This window comes from Phaenicophaeus curvirostris, chromosome 3, assembly GCF_032191515.1.
Source record: "Phaenicophaeus curvirostris isolate KB17595 chromosome 3, BPBGC_Pcur_1.0, whole genome shotgun sequence".
Classification (NCBI taxonomy): Eukaryota; Metazoa; Chordata; class Aves; order Cuculiformes; family Cuculidae; genus Phaenicophaeus; species Phaenicophaeus curvirostris.
This window is the reverse complement of record NC_091394.1, coordinates 56,513,120-56,532,885: the sequence shown is the minus strand read 5'-3', so window position 1 is coordinate 56,532,885 and position 19,766 is coordinate 56,513,120. Positions and strand designations below refer to the sequence as shown.

Below are 19,766 nucleotides of genomic sequence, written 5' to 3'. Positions count from 1 at the left end.
CAATACACAATCAATGACTTTCCAGTAATACAACAGTGTCTTTGTGGCAGCACCTCTTCGTGCCAGTTTCTTTGGGCATTAAACATAAGACATTTGAGCAGTAAAAAAGACTGCACATGTAAGCACCTGCAGTATTTAAAAATTTTTCCCTGAAGGATAAGTTGAAATTAACACTCTCTATAACACTTCATAAATGCGCAAAAGTTGTGTTGGTGGAGCATTTTTGGTATGAGAAATTTTCTTGCAAACAATCTAAACATTTAGCATAACAGCATGTTATTTAAGTATTAGATATCTATGCACATATATATATCATAAGTAATTAATATATAAAATTTATTTAAAATCTTAGACTCATCAGTGTCAATATTTCTGTTAACTTTATTCAGGTCAGATTTCAGTTCTCTGTAAAAAGTTGGCTTAAGAGGAGATGAAGGAGACAAAAGTCTTGCTGTGAATTCAACTGTCAAAGTTGACCTGGCTGAATCTGATGGCTCTTTCTCAGACAAGAGTTTAAAAGAGGATTTGGAAGATCTCCCTATAATATGCTCTGATACCTTACATCCATAGCTTGGAGAGAACAAACACAAATATGGAACTGACAGTAGGCAACTGGCAGAAGAGAAGTTTAAATTGTTCTCAAGAGGCTTTAGAAGAGGTGGAAAGGTCGAAGACAACCTTTAAATAGCTCTATATAACGTTCCCCACTGACAAACTGCTCTGTCACTTCTGCTCCATGCCCAATACTCAAACTTAAGAAATTGTTTTCCCTTAGACACCAGCAGTGAATCTGTACAACCCAGCCATAACTTTGAAAGTGGCTCTGATGTTGTTTTTATTCTTTTTAAATTAAGTAAGAAGAAATTTTAAAAATTGAGTTCCACATACTGAACACACTGAGGTAAGTGGAAATTTTGGTCAGAAGTCATTATACAGTCTTGTTCCAATATCAACATGGACAGACAAATTAATTACGTGGATCAGAAACAAGAGTTAGGTTTTTAGTACCAATGAAAAATTTCCGGTCACATATAAAATGTTACAACATTAAAATAAAAAGAATATAAAATAGTGAAATTCCCCTGGTCCTTCTTCCTCTAACTTCTGCTTTATAGACTAAGACTGCTTTTCTTTCCATGGAGTTATGAATTAAGCAGTAAGTGATAATGGGAGTTGATCAGAGCAGTCTGTAAACAACTATAGTTGAATGAAAGGGGTTAGCCTACAAATATTGAGCACTTATAAAATTCCTTTCTCCTGCAGAAAAGGTTGCAGACATGCCTTTTGTCCTCCTTGGATAACTGACAATGGAATAAGTTCTGCCTTTGATACACTGATTCTAGTAACTCTGCCTTACTTGACTGCACATTTCTGATCTGGCCAATAACCCTATAGAAACCCCAAAGAGCCTTCCTGCAAAAGTTGAGGGCCTTCTTCGTGGGAATTAGAGGCATAAATCCATAGCAGATACAATTAGTCATGAAATCACAATTAAAATTCAAGTCGGTTTCTAAATGCATGTAGTGACCTTATGCAGTCTGAACAAGGAAATTAAGCTTGGAAACAGCAAAACAATTTGGCACTTGGAAAGACTGGTCACATACATTCAGACATTCAAAAATGTAATAAATCACTTCACTACTGTTGGGCTCTATGCAAGTTGTTCTACGATACAGTTCAAAATTAAATCTTCAATTATACTTCATCCTTCCCTCTTCTACCTGACAGTACTATTAATAACCACATAAAGGAGAAGATCCCAGAAGATGATGGCAAAAATGTAGTCCAGTTCCATTACATAAGCTCAAGAGAACTCTTTGAGAATAAAGACTGGAATTAATATTTTTTCATTATATGTCATTTTGGTCTGCTGATATTTCTTTCTTCTTCTCCCCCTTCTCAACTCCTTCCCTTCAAAGCATCCATTAAACTGAATCAAATAAATTTATGAGCTCCTGCACCCTTATCCAAAGGTGAAACTTAGGAAAGATGCCCTGTATGTAAATTACCGTGTACATCAATGTTTTTCATCCACATGGTCCTATTACAATTATCCTTGTAGGAGGGAGATCACGTGTCCAGCCTATACCCCTATATATCTGTATCTATATATCTCTTGTATCTGAAGAGTTTATATGATGTGAAAATGTGTATGGGGATGAAGTGTAGGGGTGTGGGGGAGTGGTTGATGTTAGCTTTTGTTCCTATTAGTATTTTTTAAGAGATTCCACAACCATCATACTTTCTTCATCCTATTCATAGAGTTTAGCACCTGCCATAAAGCGCCCAAGAAAACTGAGTGGAGTAGTACATGTTTATGAAGCAGTTAAGATAGACTAAGGAAATAATACGGAAGCAATACAAAGTGGTGAAATAATGAGTTTCCATATGGGAGAGGTGGCTGTGACTTCAAGCAAAAGCAGTGATAAAGAAAGGTAGCGGCACCGAAGTGACAGATGCAGTGAATATTGCACTTGCTCATTGCTGCCTCTCTTATATCATTCTACACCCTTTTTAGGTGAGTTAGACAAGAACACTGATGTGGCAAGATCTGATGTCCTTGCCAAGAATTTAGAAACTGCTTACTATTCCCAAAATAATATACCTAAGTAGGGTCTGAAAAATGATCCCTCTTTGCTTTGATACACCAATCTGAGTTGAGCTTTCTGCTTCAGATCACTATCAGAAAACAGTACAGGTTGGCAAAGCCCTCAAGCAAACTGCTTCCACAAAGAATATGGTCACACTCAGACCATTATTAGCAACAAGGCACTGGAAAAAAGGCGCAATTCAAAAATTTTTTTTTCCATTATAATTTAACGTACATCACACTGTCCTTACTGGCTCTGTATAGCAACTGACCCCAATCCTTTTCAAAAAATGAAATTGAGAAAGGCTTGTATACCATAAATTGTTTGGCGCAATACATATGGCTTTCACAAATACTTAAGAATTAATTTCAGAGGAACTGCACATGACAATTACAGTTTATGTATTTATGCTAGCAGCAGAGTTTCTACCAAGCACATACTAAAATGAATAGTGTATGAGAAACATGTTTACAGTTACTTCTTGATTTCAAAGTCAATATCCTGCAGCACTTCCAACAGAAATATTTTTTCTTATCTTTCCTAAATAAGGCTATTCACAGGTTGAAGATTTTTTTTCACATTTTCCCTTTTTTTTGTTTTCTTTGTCATTTGAGATAAGAAAAAAAGCCACCCAAAAAAACATTTTCTGTTTTCCTCTGAAGGAGACGTATACAGTATTCCAGTCAATTTAAAGATTCTTCATTAGTATTCAAGAGATGACTATGTCTCTTTGTTCATGCTATTTTATCCACACCTTTTGCCTTATTGTAATAAAATGATTTGGATAGCTTTGCTTCTTCTAGTTTCACAACAGCAGGGAAAATTCAGAATAGCTCAGTCCATGAACCAGTGGAAGAAAGGAAGACAAAAAAAGTTTTGCAACACATTTTCCATGCAAGGCGGCCTGGACTTTTAGTTTCTACTTTGGCTGCTATTTCATGAAATAAATTAAATGTCTATAATTTAGTTTTAAGCCCTGAAATTTAATTTTACCTTCAACAATCCGATATCAGTAAGGAGAATGAGTTGCAGAAACAACCTTAATATGTAGGTACTTCACTTCAGATGATTACCTATACTTTGGATGCTTATTTGAACTGAAGCTGACCTCTGAGTATTTGGAGAGATGACTGTCACTGCTTTATAATATAAAGGAAATTGAATCAGAGCTAAAAGTCAATAACAGCAATGAACAGAAGAGGAAGGAATATGTGTCAAGAATCACATAAAAGGATGTTTCTTAAATCGTGCAGCTACTCATTCTGTGGGGGTGTTGCTAGCATAAGTGAAAAACACTTATATTCTCAAAAATTGGAAAGCATCCCAGACACACAGATGTTTTCAGCTTGTCATTTGGAGGCTCTTCTATCAGGTACCAACATTTTCCAATCCTGCATGTAAATTTGACATTCCAAATTGAAGAAACAAAATAATAAATATGCAGGAAAACTTTTAATTTGGACTTAATTTTCTTTTTATCTGCATACACACAAAGGAGTACAGACAGACTATGGAAGATGGGGAAGGACAAAATAAGAGTCTGCTCAGTTCCATCTAAAGGGGACATCAGCCTGTTGAAGGCACATCACCACATGCCTAGAGGAACACAGAACAATGGCAGGTGAAGAGCCAAATTAAGGACTCGGAGGAAGGGATACCAGGTCTCGTCTCCTGTCAGGGCTTTTCCTAGACAGCCTCAGCATCCAGGTGTGAAACCCAACATTAGAAGACGATGTCAGAGTACCTTTAAGACTGAGTAGGAGTCACTTCATGGATGTGTGGGTCACATTAATGGATGTAGTTTTGAATTGCACAGGATTTATATAGGATGTTTAGGGAAGGAACCAAAGATGGGGGAAGAGGGTGCGGTTCAGTTATCTGAGGAGAAACAAGTAGGGAATATAGAGGGTTAGTGAGATAAAAAGAGGTTGGTCACATGTAAATAGTTCTCTGTTCACTATGCTTTTCTGGTCATGCCCTGAACCTGAAGAGCACAGTCTGTCCTACCCTCTTATTAAATCCCTTTCCAATTCTTCTCCTGGGCAAGTGACTTTGCATATGTGGAAGGGTGAGGTGGGTGGCCATAGATGTGTCTGTGTGTACATTCGTGTATGTGACAGTCTGTACCTGCAGCTTGAGAGGGGTTGAGGCCTCAAGGGGTCATATGCTCTACTGCCAGCCACTGAGAAGACTGGGATTCAGATTGAATCTGATGCTGGGCAGATTGAGTGTCTTCGCCCAGCTGCTGGAGGCATTGACACTATACATACAAAAAAATATAATCTCACAAGTGAAACTACATCCTACTCAGCCAGAAAGGGGAGCAGGATAAAGCTGTTGGTGCTGCCTTTGCTTGTGCTAGTGCGCTATGCGTTTGTACGTTTTCTGCGTGGCTGGTGATGTACGTAAGTATATACATGCAGAGAGATACACGCAGTGCATCTGTGTGTTCTGTGTCCAAATGCCTATTAGGCGTGCATCTTCACCCTCTCTACTGATTTGACCTGGGGGCAAAGACCTGTAGCAGTCTCCTCTCTCTTGGGCTTTCAGAGCCAGCTCAGTGAATTTTCCCTCAAAGACTTAAGTAGATGATGCATTACAATGAGAGTGCTGAGGTTTGAGTTAAGAATTACAGTATAAGTAAGCACAAGTCCACTGATTCTTTATTTAGACATAGGCATCTGATGAACGTAGGTCGAAAGTCTATATTTCATAAACTGTGATTGGCTTGGGAGGAAAGTTGTAGATCATAGTTTTCAGAATTTCTCTTAAGTGACACCACTGATTCTGTGGCACAAAGCTTATTTTACATAAAGCAGATAAACTGGAGTTGTATCCACCTCATTTAATTTTATTAATCGACAAGCTAAAGGAGCTTCTTTAGAGTCTTGAGATTATGGAGCATTTTTAGAATGGGAGCATGGGTCACCCTCTCCTCTTGTCTATCATGAAAGCTCCAACAAAACAGCTATTTTTAAAGAGCTAGATTTGAAATGAATGTCCCGTCCCTGTTAGAAGCTAGATACAGAATGAAACAGATCTATTAATGTGCTTGCACTTTAAAGGCTAAGATAGGACTTGTATGCCAGGTCATCCTTCTGTGGTTGCTCTTTGTCATTATTGTTGCTTGGCACAGTTAATTGCCACTAAATAATCTACACTAGCTTTACTAGATTTACTTTTCTTTAGCCTCCTTATATTCTCTTGCCCCCTATTTTATATCAAATATTCTCAGGTCAAAATTGGTTTTAGCTGCAATCAGTTCTTGGTTCTACTGCTGTTCTCATCCCTCCACTTCTATTTTTATAAGGGATCACAGTCACATTTAAAGATACGGTCAGTTTTCTTGTTCCTAGTCATAACTTCCTAACTATTGTCTGCAATTCTCAGTGTACAGGTAAGTGTCATGTTTTTTTACTCTACTAATGCATTTATATCATTATGTAATTTTGTACAAAAGGTTCATATTGCGTCTCAATTGTTGACATTTCAAAAACGTACTAAAATAATTTGTTCATAAACAACCATTGAGTAAGTAAGAAGTCCTTATTAACATCTGCAGATACATCTCATTTACTTTCTTTAAGACAAAGTTAGTATGAGGGAGACTGAGGTACTTTAAATTGATATTATGAAACAATACCTATTTTAAGGGAAAATAGCTCTCTTACCTCATCAAATCAGAATGGAATTGCTTTTCATTTTGGTCATCTTCACAGCTTCCCCCTCTCTCCTCATCTAGCTTTTTCCCATACTTCTACTCTCCCCCTTGATTTTGCTGAACAGCGCTATAAGATTTCTGGCTCCACTGATGTTCCTCTTCATGTACAGGCTTTCAGATACAAACACTTTACTAAGAGCAAAGCTCACACAAAACATATCTACCTACATCTACATTGTTCCTCAAGGGGTACACTGGAATGGACAGAGGTGAGAGCTAGTAATGAATACACCTGGGCAAATTGTTTAATCTTCTACTACAAAGCGTGTTGGCCATCATAAAGTGATCAGTTTAATAACTTATATCTGATTATGTAACTCCTCTAATTCCTGAAGAAATGGATTTTGCATATAAAATGGTTTGAAAGTTCATTGATTTTGATTCTGCTACTGTTTGAAAAGAAAAATGTCCGATCCTACCTCTTCACAGGTGGTCCTGAAATCCATGTGCTATGACACGGCAAGTGGTATTTGTCTAAAATGGAGAGAAAGATTTCATTAGAATGAAAAAGATATTGAGAAACATCAAAGTTATCTGTCTGAGCTGAGTAAAGGAATTTCTCTTCATTAATTCCAGTTATAGTCATTGCTTAAAAAGAGAAACAAATGATGTTCCAACAAGTCTAGTAAGTGTAAGGTGTTAGAAGTTGTTTCTGGTTCTTATAAAGAACACAATCCAGTTTAATTGAATACAATCAAAGGAATGCTTATGTTCCCACAACCTGTGCTCTTCCACGGGGCATTCAAACTTATTTTTCTTATTGCAAGTTTTAGTTGGGTTGAGTTTTTTTCCCAGTAAGTAAGAATATACTAGACAGTAAGGCTTTAGGATGCAGGCATTAAGCACTGCTCCTCAGAATACCCTCTCTCTTCTAGAAGACTGGTATTGTTTTCTTTTCTCCCCTATTATAAAACAGCACACACCAATACCTTTTGTCTCAGATTTTATTAACACACATAATCTCTCCAAGGAAGCCAGTGTCATTTAACAGCATGTCTAATTTCCAGAAATATTTATTAGTTGAAAAAACAAACATTAGAAAAGTCAGGAATATGTGTGAGTGCTGGCAAAATGTTGCACCAAATCCTATGACTATTCCTTTACCTGGCCTTTACCTGAAGTGTATTCATCCCAATGCACACTTATGTATGCACTTATTTATAAGATAAAGCCTCTGGAACAGGCCTTTATCAGAGGATAGCAAGTGTCTTACTGCTGGTTCTGTGGCAGAAATACTGATATATTAGCCAATAACATTTCCAGGAAACGCTTCCTGGGCAAAAAAGCCATTTAATTCAATGGCTGGAGAAATGAAACCTGTAACAAAATCCTCTTCGTCAAGCATTACTTTGCTATTCTGTATTAATTATATGCTTATAATTATTTGTATAAATACAAAGCTCCCACACAAAATTTGCTTCATTAGCCTAAGTTTAAAATAAATTTAAAAAATATTCCTCACATAGTACAAAACCATAAGTCTTAATAATATTAATAAAACATCTTAATCTCTTAATTAAGTCTCTTAATTTTTTTTGCTGGCCTGGATACAGTTCTATAAAACCCAAGCACCCACACATATGAGGTTAATGTTCTGTGTTTACTGAGCTCTACCTGGATCACATCCAGTGCTCCAGACTGATTTCTAGCAGAGTTATCCTAGGCTGGCCAGGTGACAATGTAAGAATTTAAAAGGGACCCATCATCATTCATTTCTTATAAACCTTACAAGTGCACCAAGATCCAATAAAGGACTATATCTGTAATTCTGCTCTGAAAGTGCTCATAAAAAACAAGGTCATTACTACAATCTGGAAGACTCTTCTCTCCAGTGGAATAGTCATTGTGCAATGAAGTGTGTTTCCTTGTGATTTTTATGAACTCTCCTTCCAGTTGCTGAGTAAGCTGGAGTGGGAAAGAGGCATTTTAGCCTTCTGGATCTATACTGTTATGTATCTTTAAAATATAAACTGAAGTACTGCAAAATGTTCTCCTTTCTTGGGCTCTGATAATGTCAGGTCAGTAACTTATACTGCAGTCTAAGGTGCCTTCACTTGTGTTATATTCTGCCTTACTAACAAAATTTCTGCAAAGTTTGGGTTTGGGCAACTTTGATTCCACAGTCAATGACAATTCCTCTTCGGTTCTTTTTTAACTATTATTTGATCTAAATCCTATATTACTGCCTAACTCAGTATTATTCCATTTTCTTCTTTTTGGTGTTTTTAGGTATTATGAATTTATTTATTTATTCCAGAAATATTTGTATAACCATGTAGAAGAAAAGTCAAGAACTATGTATCATAGCTTATCGTATATACAGCTAATGATAACTTCTAATTTTGCTCAGTGAATACTCAGCAGTTTTACAAGTATGAAGCTTCACATGAATACCAGCTTCTTTCTTGAAAAACCCTTTAAATACCCTCTCAATTTCTTTAAGCAATTTTTCATCATCTGTGGCAAGAGGTTTTACTATTAAAATATTGCCTAACATGTAAACCTGGAACTGCATAATTCCCAACATAAAATCATACTCATTGCAATGAGTGTGTCTGTTTCTCAGGCGTTCTACAGCTCAGTTACTAATCTCTGCAATATAGCTGCTGCTGCTTCTGTACCACTTCTTTTTCCCACCAATTCTCATCCACAACTGCCCACAGAGAATTTAAGCCCATCATTAATGTTCTTTTTCTATCAACAATTGGATATCACTTGATATTTTAGAAACCACACCTTGAAGGTTTGATTACAAAGGGCATTATTTCATAAATGAGCTCAGAAACATCACTGTTTCACACTCAAAATAAATGAGTTACAGGAATACATATCATACAACATACAGAAATTTTATGATCTTACACTGATAAAATGCTCCAATTATTAGTGATTGTCTCCTCCTGTAAAACATGAAAAAGTGCATAAAACATAAACCCAAGTACTTTAAAAAACCAAAACATTTGTTAAATGGTAAACTGTGACATCCACTGCTGACAGACATACTCAATTTGCTACTTGCTAACCTCTAAAATCCCCTTATCTCCACATCACAACCCCTTTCATCTGAGCACCTTTCCAGCTCTTCTGGGAGCTTCCCTTAGTCTCTCCGAGATGCTTCACTGGTTACCAGCCCACAGGACGCCTCAATATATGATTTTCTTCCTCCCCACCCTTAGGTCACTTTGGGACGAACTGTGCTCCAGAAGGTAAGCAAGAAGCTGCCTGTGATTTTGAAGCGAACAAAGTGCAGAGGAAACGATATTAGGACAGAGGAGGATATGCAAGCACAGGGGGAGTCACGAGAAGCCATGCATTACTCAAAGAACAGCTCCGACAGCAGTGAGGCTTCTTCTAAAAGGGCTGGGAGCCACTGCAATCAAAGATATGCAAATAAGTAAGCTTTGAAAAGCTACTTTCCCTCCTTTAGACTTGATTTGCAAACTGCACTTCCTCCAAAACTGAGTTAACAAACTTATTTAGCTCTTCTCTGCTGATAGATGTAAAGGAAGTAACACATGACAGACAGGTTGGAAACAGAATTTGACACCACCTTGACAGAAAAAGCAATTGTTCAATACTGAAGAAACATTTACCAAGCAGAATTATTATGGCATTTGTGTTCTAAAGGGAAATCAATGGCTAAAACATAACTGTAAAGTTGAAGGCTATGGCAGCCTTCAGAGACAAAGCTTCATTTAGGATAATGCACTGAGCACTTGAGCTACGCTCTGATCTTCTTATAATAAATCAGGTCATATTCCAATGGTATAATAGATCTAATTTAATGAAGTAATTCAATGACTGAATATCCCAGTATACTTAATAAAAGAAATCAAACAAAAAGAAAAATTCAAGTGCACACAATATTAACGATACACACTTTGTAAGGTGTTGGGAATACTGCATATTAAATAAAATACTACTAAAAATAGAAAGTCACTTGTGCAAAGTAAGAGTACAATTTTATATGCACAAATACCAAGTTCTTGGGGAAAGAATGTATTCTAAAATACAATTTAATTTAGAATATGATAGAAGCGCAGCTTGTAAACTTCTTACCTGCAGGAGATAAGTAACAAGAAATTCTTATTGTTTGAGAACTACCTGAATTGCTAACTGGGGAACAGCCTAAAACCATGTTTCAAAAGCAAAAATACCAGATCTGCAACTAATTGTGACAGTTCACTAATAAACTTCATGTTTGCCTTTTCAAGTCCTTCACCTGCCTCAACTCTTACCAATATCTTTTGTGCTCTACATTTTGGAGATGTCTGAAGGAAATCATATCTGTCATTTTTGTGATGTTAGGAAATGAAACAGACACATTTGTAATTCTGCAGGGGCGTGGGTTTTTTTTTAATAATTAAAAATTTAAGAATTAAAAAAAATCCAAAGCCATCTCTATTTGAAGTAGGGAAAGAAGTCTTAGAAACTACCTTTATACGCAGCATAGCTGATGCTTTATGCTTTAAGAAACATATTTTGGAGAAAAAAGAGGCATTACTTCAAATGCAGATTCCACAAAGGCATCTTCACACAATAAATCAAAGAAGCAGTTTAGTAACCACAGATTAATAAAACCCTACTCAGTGGTTTTAAGCACACTTGAATTCTATTTCATTGCAATATTGAGTTACTTATGTTCAGTTAATATAATCACATTTAATATTTTATGACAGTAACATATTGGACTCCTCTGGTAAAAAAAAAAAAAATCTGAATTAGATAGTATCTAGATCTGAAAATAGCCTCATACATCCTTCACAGAGTTCTGTACATGAAAGGAGAACTTCATATCCCTTGTACAGAATTACAGCTTTAATAAATAAAATTTAAGTTGAAAGATGCTCATAAAGCTGGAGGCCCATATACTGCAGGTACTTGAATCTACCTGACAGTTCAAGGACTGAGATGAACTTTGAACTCAGCAAAGCTGTGTACTTCTTTGGTAGTGAAGAAAATAAGCACTCAACAAAGCTTTTTAACAAAATGTCCAACTCCTAGCAAATCTCCTAATTCAAAAGAATTGAAGTTAGCAATTAGCAGCTAACAAGGTTTTTAATGTTTAATTGATGTTACCTTTGTTAAAACAAGAAAGATATTTACCTGCCAGTCATAATTTATTATTTAACTTGCAAGCGTTTTTAATCAACAAGCCCAATTAAGGATTCACTGTATAAATATTTTTTTTTCTCAAGAATCAGTGAGCAACAGGGCAGTATTAACCGAATGAACATATTTGGGCTACTGTTTGCTTATCCAGTACTGCTTGCAGTAACAATTATTTAGTTCACCTCAGAAGAAACACTCACAAAATGATTTATCAAGTAACTTGGTCTGTTCTGGATTTGCAAAATCAAACTGATGGAAATTGTAAAACAGGAAAAAAAACCCCAGTGCAACATACACTCTTTCAGAGATAAAAAACAGTATTACAGGAGAATAATCTGAAGATGATGAGGTTAAATGCCAATGGACTGCTACTAGAAGTCTTTACGCCAAAGGCTCTGTGGGAAATAGCAATAAGAAAGTTTGGCTTTGGGTTAAAGACTGGAAAGTTACTAGAAAAAAAACCTGTGTCTGATCTCTTTTTTTTCCAGTGTTACCTTCTGGTGATTCACTAGAACTATCTGAATATAGTTATGCACTTAATTCCAAAGAGTTGTAGTGCACATGTCAGAGCCCATGCAGGAACTAAATGTCTTCTTATTCTTAACTTCTCTGGAGGCTGCACAAAGTGTTTCACAATTTTTTAGTTTTGCCTAATTAAGAATGCCTTGCATCAAATACAAACAAGTTTGTCTCTGACTAACTCACACTGCAGTCCACTTTTTCCCTGCATTATCTATCAACACCTAATTTCCTTAAAAAAGAGATACTGGCATTCCTCTGTCAAGGCAATTGTTTCCCAGTCAAATATAAATTTCCTGCCTCTAGCATTATGCCTAATGCTACTACTTTGGAGTGAGACTTTCCACATCACATTGCACCTTTTGATTTCACATAAAAAATAAATAAGTAATAATAACTTTAAAAAGCATTGTACTAATCTCTTAAAGGAGGACACTAAATGTCAAGAAAGCAGACTTCCAGCTCTTCAAGGAATTACTCGGTATGATCCCCTGGGATGTGGTCCTCCGAGACGAGGGAGCAGAACAGAGCTGGAAAATATTCAAGGATGCACAAGAGCGCTCAGTCCCTATATGCAGAAAATCAGGCAGTGAACAGAAGAGACCGGCGTGGCTGAGTCGAGACCTGATGGTGAAACTAAAGAAGAGGGAACTGCACAGGCAGTGCGAGCAGGGGCAGGGAACCTGGGACGTGTATAGGGACACTGCTCAGTTATGTAGGGAGGAAGTCAGGAAGGCCAAGGCACTAACAAGAAGGGCTTCTACAGGTACACCAATCAAAAGAGGAAGATCAAAGAGAACATACCTCCCTGATGGTTGGGAATGGTGACCTCGTAGCAACAGACCAGGAGAAGGCTGAGCTACTTAACAACTTTTTTGCCTCAGTCTTCACCAAGAACTGCTCTCCTCACATATGGCATAGAGAGAATTGAAGGCTTATTGAAGTTACTGCTACAGTGTTGCCTTATCTGCAAAGCCACTTATAAAGACTACCAATAAACATTAATTTTCCTCAGGATGAAGAAAAAAAAACAACCGTAATTCATTTCAAATAATTGCCAGTGAAGGAAGGTATCATAATACTGTACGTGAACTAGTAAATTCTAGCTATTAAAGATTTTCAGTCATGGTTTGCAGAGTCTTCACTGTGTTTCTGGTTTTTTTTTCAGAGCAGATACTTCTAAATAGAAGAATTCAGTACTTATGGAAAACAAACACCAATAATTTGGCTCAAAATTAATCAACAGAATTAGATATTCCACATGAGTTTTTATATGACTGCAGCAAAAGCCTCTGTAACTCCTCTGGAATCCAGAAAGCAGGAATTTGCATCAGTACCATTGTAATATAAGTCAATTTTATTTATTGTCAAACTGTTCTTGCAGTACTACATTGTCAAAATGTATAAGAACAGAACTTGAGATATGCAAAATATGCCACATAGGAAAATGCAGCATTTAAAAATACTGTAAAATTAAAATAAACAATTTTAAGTAGCCATAGAGAAACACTTAAAGTTAATCAGAAAATACCTCTCCGAGAGCAGCATCCCTCACTGAAAATCTTTCTGTACAGGACTGGCTTGGACCAAGATGGTGAAATGGTCATCCCAGCTGTCCATACAACCCCCTCCTCCTCCAGGCTTTAAAGCCTGACATAGGGCTATAGCAGTAAATTGCAAAGCAACACCAACTACAGCCTGTTCCACATTTAAAAACTGAGGTTGATTCAGGCAAACACTGGCTAGTGATAAAATGAGCTAGTCCAGGAGCACTGAGCTGTCGCACAATGTTATCTATGCAGGCAGACGTGGGTGGACAGCTATAGGTGTCATCCCCATTTAATCAGTCACCTCGTGGGAATTACTCATTTTACTTATCTCATTTTCTACCTAATTGACTAGTGCTCAGTTTAGATTTTCCTTAATGTGTTCTTGAGGTCACTGGGAACCAGGAAGCCAAAACCTGAAAGTCATAAGTAATTTTTATTTGCCTGTAAAGTCTTAAACACACTCATGATGCTAATTATAATATGGGTGGGACTAATATCAGTAACTCCGTCTGTGATTGCATTTCACACTCTACCCCTTTATTTACTTTAAATTCTGATAAATTTTAATTGTTTTGATTGAACCTCTTCATTACAAGCTTCTCTGTATATATAGACCTTTTTGCAATAATTTAGCCACAAAAAGGCTACCTATTTCTGAAAACAATGTTAAGGCTTAATACATTAATTTGTATTAAAAAATAAAAAGCCATTGGTCTTGCTTTGCAAACTCGTTATCTGGAACAGATCCCTGATATCTGACAGAATAAATTGCATTTGGGAAAAAAAAAAAGAAAATAGAAAAAAGAAAAAAAAAACCTCACTAAAACTAGTAACAGAAGTTTGGACAAAGGAAAACTCTGAAATGGGATGAGATACTAAGGGATGTGAAGACTAGAATAAGTATTAAGGTTACATGGTTTAGGTAATATATGAATGGCCCTAAGAAAGATTAGGAGCCACTAAATGTAGATGAGAGAAGAATATGAAAATTTGAACTATTAAGCAGACTGGAAGACACTGAAGTCATGCAGAAAAAGTGTTGCCAGGAACAGAATGAGAATGTAAAAAGGAATGTAAACTTGGTAGATCAGCAGAAAGGAATTATCATGGTAGGCCAGACTTAGGATGATTTTGGCCATGGGAAGTTAAGGGATGGGGAAGGAGGCACACTTCAGCAGAGCTAAAATGAAGGTTTGTAACCATCATAGAGCATTCGTCTCAGGGAGATGGTACCCAAAAATCAGACTTCAAAATTCCACAGATAAGGTAATGTTATACCTGTTTTACTAAACAGAACACTAAAGAATCATCAGCAAGTTTACCATACATATCATTAAGTTCTTAGTATGGACCCTTACATGAATTTAGTCTGTGTCAACTAGTACTCTCAAAACAACAGGCAACATGATTCAGGAGTTACTATAAGCATCATTCTTGATATGCAATATTCTCACAGCAACCCTCCTTAAGAGCATAAGACAGTTAAACACCATGGATATAGGCTGTCTTATGCAACTACTCTCAATAGCAGAAGCAGGTTTTACTGATAATTATATAAACAAATTAAGAGCTTCATATTTTGGAAACTCACAAAATGTGGCAGAACGTTACAGCTAGCACACTAGCTCAAATGACAGCTCTAAAGCTTCCAAGACTACCCGTGAGAGTACCAGAAGATACCTCACTATGAGTTACTTTTCATGTCAGCTTTTTTTAAGTGGGTTCCAGTGAAAATTTAGATTGTGATTGTGTAACTGAAATCAAATCACAGTGTATAGATGAAAATACGATAACTTAAGTTAGCACATCTATCCTCAATTCAGGTATTTTCTTACTTTTAACTTACCTGAAATATTTTAAACATAAATCTTGAAATAAAATAGGACTCAAGTTTAAAAAATTCCTTTGATTTCTCCAAAACTCACAGGTATAGAAGGTGTACATGCAGTCACTGAAGCAATGAAGGAGTTTTGCTCTTCCTTTTTACTCTCCAAGGGTCTCAGTCAAAAGAGTAGGGGAGAGAACAGAGTTCAGGTCACAGTTCCTTTCTTCACTTTAAAATCTATTTCAGGTAATAGAAATGCTATAGTTTAAAGACTCCATCCCCTTGCCCTGTGGGGATATGGAACTAGAGGGAGGTACAGGGTTCTTTTTCAGCACACTTTTTCCCCAAGTTAATGGAAGTAGGGAAAAAAAAATCTCCAAACTATCCACAAAATGTGTATGTTAATAAATGGAACACAGTGCCAGTCTAAGAAGACTAGTTCAAAATGAAAAAGCATAAAAAGGGGAGAGGAAAAACATGAGAGAAGAGAGAACTGATCGTTGATAAAAGGATGGGCAAGGAAAGAACACGAGGTGAAAGCGGGGAAGATGGAAAATACCTTTTAAATAAAATCATTTGCATTTCCCCATTACATATTATTTTTCCATTTTTTTCTTATATGAAAGACACCTTAAACAAATCCATATGTACTAAGATAAATTTTGTTATTGTTTTCATTGATAGTACTCCAAAATCTAATAATGACTGGTAAGCTGAAGAGAAAGAATTTTAGGTACATCAAAGAACCTAACTTCTTTACATTTTGTTGTTTTTTCCCCTTCTACTCTCAGCAGACCAACGGAGCAAAAGATTAAACTTGGAGAAAGACAACTAATGTAAATTTCCAGGATAAGCTGACCGTAAATAGTATTGTTGAGAAGAGGGTCAGAGAAAAAATAACAGACACTTTCCTTATGCCTTCAGTCACATGGTTATGGTAACTGGACTGTATTTTTAAATCTTTTCACAAGATTACCAGAACTATCTCAGTTCATCACTTGTGACACATCTACTGAAAACCAGTTACTTAAGTGCAATTTTGGGTAACATTTGAATCACTGCTGCTTTTAAAAGCATTCTTTAGCCTTTCATAAATACCTAAGTGAGAGAGAGAAATGTAAAGAGCTTTGTACAGAAGTTGAGTGACACACTGAATTAAAGCAAATTAAGTCAATGTTAGCACAACACACTGATGCAGGAAATGAGTATTGGTGGGGCTGTATGGCATGTTTGAGGATCTGGGATTTGGCAAACCTGTCACAAAGGAATGATTAAGGCAGGAAGCTCGGATAACTTAAGATCATGCAGCAGAACAAAATACATGGCTATTTTTAGAAACTGTTGATGTCCACATAGCCCAGGGAAAAGACTGGTCTCTTACTTTCAGTGTAAGTGACAGCAGTGCCATCAGAGTAAGCTACAAGGACATACTGAGAGTCAGTGGCAGACAAGCTAAATGTGAGACATACAGGACAATATGAAATGATAGCTTAGCAGAAATTCTGCAGATTTAATGTCAAGGACTCTGCTGCCCAGAGTCACCAAAATATAAGTTCTTTTGCCACTTAATAGACATGCCAATGTGTAAGTTAGTCTGGCGAATTCAGACACAAAGCAGCTTTAGCCGAGCTTGAAATGATGTAAGAAAAAAACCCAATTCGTGGGTAGGAATCCTTTGTGACGGTTCTAGCTTCAGAAGTGTTGTTCTAGGCTCATTGCGTCTGTGATACTTGATCATATTTTAAAATAATTCTTCATAGAGCATAAGTGAAAATGATAATGCTAAAGAAGATATCAGAAAGTGTTTCACGCTGGGAAATGCTCCTCCTTTGAAAACTGAGATACCTATTGTGAGCTGCTGCTATTACCTCTCCTAGCAACAGCATAACTTCCAGGTTCTTGTATTTTTTCATAGTTTTAACAGCCATCAGCCTCTGTTTAAAAATATGGTTCACTCAATGAGAAATAAATTTAACTTTCTTGTTGTTTAAAACAGTCCAAAGCTTATGCTTCTTTTTTCCAAATATTGCTTTCCTTCTGTAAAAATAACAGCAGTTTTCAGACAGCAGCTTTAACAATAATTAACAGTTAACCTATAAAATATTGTGAGAATCCAAAAGAATCGTCAGGAGGACTGAACATGAACATGAGATATGGTTTACTAGTGGATCAGTATGGTTGGACTTAATGATCTCAAAGGTCTTTTCCAATCAAGTGATTCTATAATTCTATGATGCTATGATTCTATGATTTCAGAGAGATTTTAATGACTGGGAACTAATAAATAGCCACCAAGGTTTCCATTCACAGTTGTTTTGGATTCTTACAATCAGGTGGTGGCAGAAAAAGAAGAGGTCACATCCGTTTTAAACATGGGAGAAAAAACCCTTCCATTATTAAATTGTATTTCTTTTGGGATGATGTGTTAATAGTTCAAAAGATAAAAAAGTAATGTTCTTAACATATGCAGTCTCATGGTCTTCTGCCATCCCCTCTAACCTCTGAAAGAGACTGTCTTAGTGAAAATCAATAGACAAATAGTCTGCTGCCACAACTGCAATACAGAATTTGAGAAAACAGCAGGCACTACCTTCTTGATCTTGGTGTACCTACCATTATTGTGGAACTGTATTTTTTTTCCACTTCCAAAACTAAACCCCTTATAATGTGATGGGGTCGTGAAACTGATTGTGCCACTCCTTGCAGGGATTGACATAACTGTCTTCACAAAGTCTGAAACAGCCAAGTACCGGTGAGTTCTTCTTCTGTATTTGATCTTTTTAAGCCTAACTTAAAAAACTAAAAGAGAAAAGAAATCAAACTCCAAACTATTCTCTCTTCTATCTGACATTTTGAGCACACTTCAGTTCTGTTCAGTATTCTCCAATAAAAACACTAGAATACCCTACAAATTAATGCCTATCTGGTTTTCTTTTTAGAGTAAACATTGTAATCACACCTTTCATTAACTAGCATCTAAAGCATACGCTCCTTCTAACTTTCCTTTCAATTGAGCTGGGCTCTTCTTTTACTGGGCTCTCCCCCAATTCCTGATGCACCTGAGAGGTTATGGTGAGGTGAAATCATATGAATACACAGCAACATCTTCTGTACAGGAAGGTTTATCAAAGGATGTAGCCTACTGTTTGACAAACATTACATGCTACTAATAAAAATCTTCTATTCAGTAAACAAACAAAATATTTAACAACTTCTCTTCAATGAATTATTTATTATATAAAGAATTGGGAGGTTTTACCCACTTGTGAACAGATTAGTCCTGCTCCACATTTGACAGTAGTGTTATATACAAGACTTTTAAAAGCATCCTAAAGCAGCAGGGAAATCCTAAAAAAAATGCTCAGATTTGTCAATCCAATGAGCTTTTTTGTTCTCCTTCATGGGAGCAGAGCAGGAAGGCAAAGCTTGTATCTACAGACTTTCCCCAACAGAACAACCCGTGTGCTCTCTTAGGTTCCCAAATTACACTTATTGTACTGCTTATGTTCAAAAGGGATGAAGACAATGTCTGTGGCCTGTTTCATTACAAAGCCTAAATAAAAGGCTGAAAATAATTTTTTTCCCCATAATTCCAGCATCATGTGATTCATCAGTTTCTTACAGTATATTTGACAACACTCAGGTGCCTCAGGAATTCCTCTGTCCCTGGACTAGTTGCCTGTGAACCCTCAATATACCAACTTTTGCCTATGCAAAAATGTGTTATGCTGTCAAGCTTATCAGATTGCATTCATTACCTATGCATATCTCCCACCACTCTACCTGGAAGGATGTTCTGATAGCTTCTAATCAGCTTTCTGCATTACTTGGGGAAGCAACTGTGGTGTTCCCCAGATGTCTACACCCAACACCAGTTCTGCATAGCAAGAGGCCAACTAGGTCATGGTTGAGTAAAACCACAGCAGGAGAAGAAGCAGCTTCTGTTCTGAGATCTCCTTCCATGTAATATAGTTTCTGGTACTTTTAGTGGAGACTTAGGATTCAGGTTGTAGAGAATAAGAATGTTGGGAAGTTATTCACAGACCAGTTGGACTTTCAAAAGGTTTACATGACAAAACTCTTACTTTTTCATGAAAACTTGTAACCAGTTGTTCCATTTGCTCCACAAATTTTAAGTCTCTTGTTTAGAAACTTAAGAGACTAAAATAACCAATAAGAGTAATAATAAGAGTATAATCTGTTAATTTTAGATACTTTCACAGAACTCTTACGGTGTAGGCCTGTTCCTAATTCAGTACTGTTGAGTTAAAAACACCTCACACATTGAAGACTTAGCAGGCCTTGCCTGTAGCTGTTGTTCCCATTTTGTGATCTTCATCATTGGAGACCTATAACGCTTTAACTGAATAACTCTGCCATTAAAGGAAAACTGGGTAACACTCTGTGCAATGTCTGTTATAAAACAAGGAGGAGTGAGTTGGACATCA

At 36.6% G+C, this 19,766-nt stretch overlaps 1 protein-coding gene across 1 annotated transcript in view; it reads right to left on the bottom strand.

The window, feature by feature from the left end:
* SNTG1 (syntrophin gamma 1) overlaps positions 1-6,786 on the bottom strand; it is a 160,313-nt gene extending 153,527 nt beyond the window's left edge. The window contains exon 1 of the mRNA XM_069854082.1: positions 6,732-6,786. Coding sequence (XP_069710183.1) covers positions 6,732-6,758 — 27 coding nt within the window. The 5' untranslated portion in view covers positions 6,759-6,786. The remainder of the gene's footprint in view (positions 1-6,731) is intronic.
* Positions 6,787-19,766: the final 12,980 nt, after the last annotated feature.